The 7,864-nt window shown below is 46.1% G+C and overlaps 1 protein-coding gene across 1 annotated transcript in view; it reads left to right on the top strand.

The window, feature by feature from the left end:
* The window catches only part of ACACA (acetyl-CoA carboxylase alpha), a 297,952-nt gene that overhangs the window by 153,930 nt on the left and 136,158 nt on the right, over positions 1-7,864 (top strand). The window contains exon 37 of the mRNA XM_015420510.1: positions 332-487. Coding sequence (XP_015275996.1) covers positions 332-487 — 156 coding nt within the window. The remainder of the gene's footprint in view (positions 1-331; positions 488-7,864) is intronic.

Raw genomic sequence — 7,864 nt, 5'->3', positions numbered from 1 at the left:
TGACTGTGCGGTGAGGTGGGATAAGGGAGGTAAGTGTGATTGCAATTATCCAAATCAAATATAATCTGGTTAGAACTGGAGTAGTTTAACCCACTCTCAGCATGCCGTCTGACTGCATCCTCTGTTTCTTGAGACATAATTCTCATCAGTATGTCAAGTTGGTGAGTCCCTTTGTCACAGTAAGGTGCTCTCTTGAGACTGAGTTGGCCCCTGGATGACTGGGCAGGCAGGAAACCCTATCAGAGGAACTGCAGATCGTTCTCGTAAACAATCTGATAACCCTAAATTGATCAGGAGGAAGCAAAATAATGGACGGGTCATCTTTCTGCAGGAGGCATCCTTTGAGTACCTACAGAACGAGGGGGAGCGCTTGCTTTTAGAAGCCATGGATGAGCTGGAGGTGGCATTTAACAACACAAACGTGCGCACGGACTGCAACCACATATTCCTCAACTTTGTCCCCACCGTTATTATGGACCCATCTAAGGTACGTTGTTTAGTCTCCTGCCTCGAAGGGGTGGGGGGAGAACTATAGGGAGATCGGTATATTCTGCTGTTTATGGCAGCATGGAAAGAAGGCTGAGATTAAAAATCCTGCATCTAGTGAACCTAGAATTTAATGCTGAAATCTGTACAAAATGCATTGAACTGTATTTATAGGAATTAAAAAAATTGGGATTGCATTGACTATGCTGATAGCTATCAAGGGAAAAATCCAATCCTTTAAGTATTTGCGTTTGGCAGTGCGGGAATAAAATAGCAGCAGAAATTTGGGGGAGAATATAAAAAAAATAGAACATTTTGTCAGTGTCATCCCTTATTTTGTGTATTGCAATCTTTACAATTGGGGTAAAACTGACCCCAATACCATCAGAGTATACTATGTAATTTACCCCCCCCAAAAAAAAAAACAACAACCCATAAAGGTGGGCACAGGCATGAGAAACTAGAAGGCAACTACCAAGTAGTTGCAAGTGAGAGTAGTAAGTTAATGTAATGTAGGATGTAGTGGTTATAGGAGATTTCAACTATCCAGATATTTGCTGGAAATTAACTCTGCTAGACATGGGGCATCCTGCAGATTCTTGAATAGTCTTGCTGACAACTTCATCTCTCAGAAGGTGGAGGTGGGAACCAGAGGATCTGCTATCCTAGATTTAATCCTGACTAACAGGGAAGAACTGGTTGATGAAGTGAATGTTGTGGGATCCTTGGGGAATAGTGACCATGTCAGCTTGGAATTTGACATAGAGAAGGATGTGAAACCAGGACATAGTAGGACTCGTATCCTCGACTTTAGGAAAGCTGATTTCAAATAACTCAGAGAAATATTAGGTAGGATCCCATGGCTGGAAATGCTGAGGGGGAAATCTGCACAGGAAGGATGGGTGATGCTGAAAAATGAAGTGCTTAAGGCACAATCACAAACTGTTCCAGTAAGAAAGAAAGGTGGGAGACGGGTAATGAAGCTGAGGTGGCTGAACAAGGAACTCTCTGAAGAGCTGAGACTAAAAAGGGCAATGTACAGGAAATGGAAGGAGGGTCAGATTACTGAGGGTGAGTACAAGAAGCAGGCTCGAATCTGTAGGGATGGTGTCAGAAAGGCTAAAGTGCAGATGGAGCTGAGGCTTGCAAGGGATGCTAAAAACAACAAGAAAAATTTCTATGCCTATGTTTGAAGCAAAAAGAAGAACAGGGACGGAGTAAGCTCATTGCTAGGGAAAGACGGTCAAGCCTTAACAAGGGATGAAGACAAAGTGGAATTACTCAACTCTCACTTTGCGTCAGTCTTTAACCGTAAGGCGAGCTGTATGCAAACTGAAGAATGCAGGGCATATGAAGGAAGGAGAAACTGACAGTCCAGAGTAAGTAAGGAAATGGTTAGAGAGCATCTAGCTGCCTTAAATACTTTCAAATCTCCAGGGCCTTGCATCCCAGGGTGCTAAAAGAAATTGTAGATGTTATTTCAGAGCCTCTGGCTCTAATCTTTGAGATCTCCTGGAGTACTGGTGTTGTGCCGGAAGACTGGAAAAGAGCAAATGTTCCAATCTTCAAGAAGGAAAAAAAGACAGACCCAGGAAATTACAGGCCTGTCAGCTTGACATCAATACCTGGGAAAATTCTAGAGCAGATTATTAAATGCTATGTCTGTGAGCACCTTGAACGGAATGAGTTAATTGGTAGTAGGCAGCATGGGTTTATCAAGAATAAGTCATGCCAGACCAACCTTATCTCCTTTTTTGACAGAGTTACCAAAATGGTTGACTCTGACAATGCTGTCGATATAGTGTATCTAGATTTCAGTAAAGCATTTGACAAAGTTTTTCATGATATCCTTGAGTATAAGATGGTTAAGTGTGGGCTGGATGGTGCAACCATTGGATGGATTCATGGTTGGTTGAAAAATCGTACCCAACGAGTGCTCGTAAATGGCTCTGCATCTACGTGGAGGGAAGTCTCGAGTGGAGTGCCACAGGGCTTGGTCTTAGGCCCGGTGTTGTTCAGTGTTTTTATAAATGACCTGGAGGAAGACATAGAGGGGATGCTTATCAAATTTGCAGATGACACGAAGTTAGGTGGGATTGTTAATTCTGAAGAAGACAGAGTCAGGATTCAAAATGGATCTAGATAGCCTGGAACAATGGGCTAAAACAAATAAAATGAATTTCAATAGAGATGAATGCAAAGTCCTACACTTAGGTACAAAAAATGAAAGGCATAGATATAGAAGTACAGTTCACTATTTTACTTTCTTAGGATTTTACCACCTTGCTTCTTTTGCAGGCATAGAACACGTGTGAATTCTGCATTGTGTGCAGAAATATCTTCGTTTGCTGCACCTGATTCTGGTAGTTCTAAACCCTCCAGTGTTATGTGAATTAGATAAAAATCTCCCTGTTTTCTCCATGCTGTGCACAATTTCATAAACCTTTCTCACACATGCCCACAGTCATTTTATTTATTTTAAAGATTTACACCATGCCTTTCACTCAATTGCTCTCCGTGGTGGCTCATAATTAAAGAGCTGTTATAATTCTGATAGATTAAGTTAACACCAGAAACATGGCTTTGTGTGGAGTGTGGTTCCGGACTCGGGGGGTAGGGTGTAATCTTTCCCCAGTGCTTTGTTCTACTTATCAGTTTATTGCATTTCGGTTCTGAATATGACACATGAAGCTGCTTTATCCTTAACCCTTGGTCCATCAAGGTCAGTATTCTCTTCTCAGACTGGCAGCAGCTTTCCAGGGTCTTAGGATGAGGTCTTTCACATCCCCTACTTCCTGGTCCTTTTAACTGGAAATGCTGGGGATTGAACCTGGGACCTTCTGCACGCCAAGCTGATGTCCTAGCACTGAGCCGCAGCCCCTCTTCAATATGCTCCATGAAACTCTGTTCCATCGTCATCTCAACCCTGCCAGGGTAGGCTAGGCTGAGAGAGGGGGACAGGACCAAGTCCATCCCATGAGCTCCATGGTAGAGCAGGGATCTGAACCTGCATCTCTCCAGTCTTACACTTCGATAAGAACATAAGAGAAGCCAATGAGAAGCCAATGTTGGGTCAGGCCAATGGCCCATCCAGTCCAACACTCTGTCACACAGTGGCCAAAAATACCAGGTGCCATCAGGAGGTCCAGCATTGGAGCCAGGACACTAGAAGCCCTCCCACTGTTGCCCCCCCCCCCAGCACCAAGAATACAGTGCATCACTTGCCCCAGACTGAGAGTTCGTACCTATACCTTGTGGCTAATAGCCACTGATGGACCTCTGCTCTGTATGTTTATCCAGTTCCCTCTTGAAGCCGTTCATGCTTGTAGTCGCCGCCATCTCCTGTGGCAGTGAATTCCATGTCTTAATCAGTCTTTGGGTGAAGAAGTCCTTCCGTTTATCTGTTCTAACCTGACTGCTCAGCAATTTCATTGAGTGCCCACAAGTTCTTGTATTGTGAGAAAGGGAGAAAAGTACTTCTTTCTCTACTTGCTCCATCCCATGCATAATCGTGCAAACCTCAATCCCAGCCATCATTTGTCCAAGCTAAAGATCCCAAGTGCTTTAACCTTTCTTCATAGGAAAAGTATTCCAACCCTTTTATCATTCTAGTTGCCCTTTTCTGCATTTTTTCTAATGCTATAATATCTTTTTTGAGGTGTGGTATTTGGTATTCCAAATGACGTCGCACCATTGATTTATACAGGGGCATGATGATACTGGCTGATTTGTTTTCAGTTCCCTTCCTAATAATCCCCAGCATAGCGTTGGCCTTTTTTACTGCAGTTGCAAACTCTCTCGCCATTTTCAGTGAGTTATCTACTACAACTCCAAGATCTCTTTCTTGGTCAGTCTCTGCCAGTTCAGACCCCATCAACGTTTATTTATAGTTAGGATTTTTGGCTCCAATGGGCATCACTTTGCACTTGACCATATTGAACCCCATTTGCCACGTTGACGCCCACTCACCCATCCTCGACAGATCTCTTTGGAGTGCCTCACAATCCTCCCTGGTTCTCACCACCCTGAACAACTTCGTGTCATCTGCAAATTTAGCCACTTTACTGCTTACTCCCAACTCCAAATAATTAATGAACAAGTTAAAAAGCATTGGACCCAGTACTGAGCCCTGCGGTACCCCACTGCTTACCACCCTCCACTGAGAAAATTGCCCATTTATACTCACTCTTTGTTTCCTGTTAATTAGCCAGTTTTTGATCCACAAAAGGACTTGTCCTTTTATCCTGTGACTGTTGAGCTTACTTAGGAGCCTTTGATGAGGAGCTTTATCAAAAGCTTTCTGGAAGTCAAGGTAAACAACATCTATTGGGTTCCCCTTGTCCACATGTTTGTTCACTCTATTATATTGGCTCTCTGGTACCCCTGCTGATATCCTTAAGGGGGCTGCAGTGAGAGCCTGAAAGAGCCCCTCCAGGAACGATGCTTCCAAATAGTGTCAGCCATTCCCTGCCCCCACCCAGACAATTTAGCTTTTCCTGACAAGAAAGGTTCTCCAACTTCTGATCATTTTCTGCATCCCCCCCCTTCTACAATCATCCTGTTTGAGATGCATTTTGGCACCAGAGATGGAGAGGAAAAAGCATTCCAGCTGCTCACCATCCAGTGCAACTCGCATCTCAACCACTCCTTGACCTCCTGGCTCAAGTTTGCTTAGCAACCAAAATCCCCCCTTTCCCAGGTCAAGAGGATGCAGCCCTGCTCTGTTCTCCCAAGTGCCCGGCTGATTCAAGTGTCTTTGCTCCCTGCACGACCTTGTGATGCCTGCCTCCCGGCTGAGACACCTCTTACAATGCAGGGATGGAAGGGCTGAGAAAGGACCATTGTTAGGCAAAGGGGTGGATCTTCCTCCCTTTCTCCGTCACCAGCTCAGCTGCAAGGCACAGCCACCCACCCACCCCCGTGCAAGTGTGTGTGTATCTCCAGAAGACTTCATTTACATTTATTTCATTATATTTTTATTTACTTTATTTGTATCCCACCTTTCTCCTCGGTGGAGACCCAAAACAGCTTGCATTGCTTTCCTCTGCTCCATTTTATCCTCACAACAACCCTGTGAGGTAGGTTAGGTTGAGAGAGTGTGACTGGCCCAAGGTCACCCAGCAAACTTCCCTATCAGAAAGGGGATTCAAACCTGGTACTCCCAGATCTTCGACGTGGTCTCTGTGCTTCACACCCATGGGATTCAGTGCGCATGCGCTGGATCGATCGGTGCTGTAGCAAGCTCTTTTTTAACAGATTTTCGCGCCCAGTCCCTCCAGGCATGCGCAGGAACCCCACCGCGCATTCCCAGAGGGGTGGGTCCGGACATCCCACCAGTTCCTTTCTTACTGCCATGTTGGAAAGACCTGTTTCTCCGTCGGTCTGATTGGATCGCTGTTAGCTTTTGAAAAACCTTCTCAGCTCTTGGGAATTATTTCCACACTTTATTCCTTTCCTTTTCTTTTGATTCTTCAAAAAAAAAAAAAGGACTTTGTTTTCTCTGAGGTGAATTTACCTCAGGCCTTCGCCCCCCCCCCCAACCATTATATTTACTCCGCTTCTTATGGAGAAGACGTGGGGATTTTTTAAAAGGTGTTTACGCTGTAGAAGCAAACTTGCCTCTCCGGACCAGCATAAACTTTGTGTTTTTTGCCTCGGAGAGTCGCATAAACCAGACGAGAAAAAACCGTGTGGCGCGCCTTAAAGTGGCGCTGCTTGAATCGGCTCTTGCTCCTGCTTCACAGATGGAGGAGAGACCGTCAACGTCGACAGCTCTGACACCGAGGCCCGCCTCCGATGTTGACCGTCTGACACCGAAGGTCCCGACATCAAAGGCACGGTTGTCCGCTTCCATGCCTGTTAAGAAGAAGGCTAAGGCAAGTACGGAAACCAAGTCCGCGAAGAAGGGCACCTCGAAGTCCCTCAAGGCGGCTAAGACGGGGAAGGCGGCGGTACAAGCACTGGGTGATGTCCCTGTAGTGCTCCCCGCTCCACCGGCAGTGTTGATATCGGAGGCCCAAGTCCCTCCACCAATACCGACCATCCACGTATTAGATTCCCCCGTCCAACAAACGGAGCGTCCTTACTCTGACATCGAAACGGTAGAGCTCTTAAGCTATCAGATAGATGCAGAGCATTCTTCATCTCCTTCTCCGTCGTCGACGGTTTCGGAAGCTCCCGACGTCGAGCTGCCTTGTCACCGATATACATCATCTGCCATGCAGCGTCACCGTCCTTGTCTCCGCACTCAAACTGTCGATATCGACACTCGAGAATACAGAGACACGTCACACAGACAACCTACTGCTGTGTCTCCTAGACGCCCATGATCCAGAAGCCGCTCCCCAAGAGTCTTCATCCCCCCCCCGATGGCGTGGGATCAACGACAGTTGAGGTACCTCTACGGGGCTTATCCACCATCCCTGCCGTGGTTAACGCCCGTGGATTATTCTGATTGGGATTATTATTCCACCCAATCTGTTCATAGGTTGAGGTCCCCACATAGATCAAGACCTTCGGCATCTCTGTCACGTCCTCCTGTGGTCGATACGTCACACCATACTGTGGAACCAAGTCGTCCACTCAACCCTTCTGTCAATCCAAACCCGGTCGTTCCTGTCGTCCAACCTAAACCAGTAACTTGCCCTCAGGACACGTCGGTCCAGATACACCAACAAGACTCCTCTGACTTCGTGGAAGAGGATTCTGATACGGAGGCTTCTGAAGTTCACACTTCTCCTGACCATAAGTCTCCTAACCAGGATGTTGCTGAGGACTTACCTATATCTCCTTCAGACAACCTTACATCTTATACGGATCTGGTTAAATGAATGGCACATTCCTTAGGTCTCTCTGTCGTTCAGCAACAGCATCAAGCCACAGACTCAGTCTACGATGTCGTTCAGCTTGACATCTCTTCCACCCTCGCATTACCTATGTCTTCGCTTCTTCTCCAAGCAACAAAGTCACCATGGTCGAAACCTTCATCGGGCCCTGTGTCCACACGAAAACTGGACCACATGTACAGGGTACAGGACACGGATGAAGAATTTCTCTTCTCTCATCCTCAACCAAACTCAGTGGTCATTACATCATCCTCCAAATCCCGGAAGATGCATTCCACACCTTCTGACAAGGAAGGAAAGAAATTAGATGCCTTTGGCAGATGGTTTTATTCCATGGGAGTGTTGGCAGTCAAAGCCACCAACTACCTGGCCTGTTTTGGGAATGGTTCTCAGAACTCCTTACTCACCTACCAGATGACAAACTGCAAGCAGCCAGAGTCATACAGAAAGAGGGCATGGTGTTGGCAAAACAACAGCTCAACACCACCAAACACGTCCTCGAGGCATCTTCGAGACAAATGGCTTCTGCAATA

Source organism: Gekko japonicus, unplaced genomic scaffold (assembly GCF_001447785.1).
Source record: "Gekko japonicus isolate JY-2015 unplaced genomic scaffold, Gekko_japonicus_V1.1 scaffold534, whole genome shotgun sequence".
Taxonomy (NCBI): Eukaryota; Metazoa; Chordata; class Lepidosauria; order Squamata; family Gekkonidae; genus Gekko; species Gekko japonicus.
Note: the sequence above shows the minus strand (reverse complement) of the source record. Positions and strands in the feature narration are given on the sequence as shown.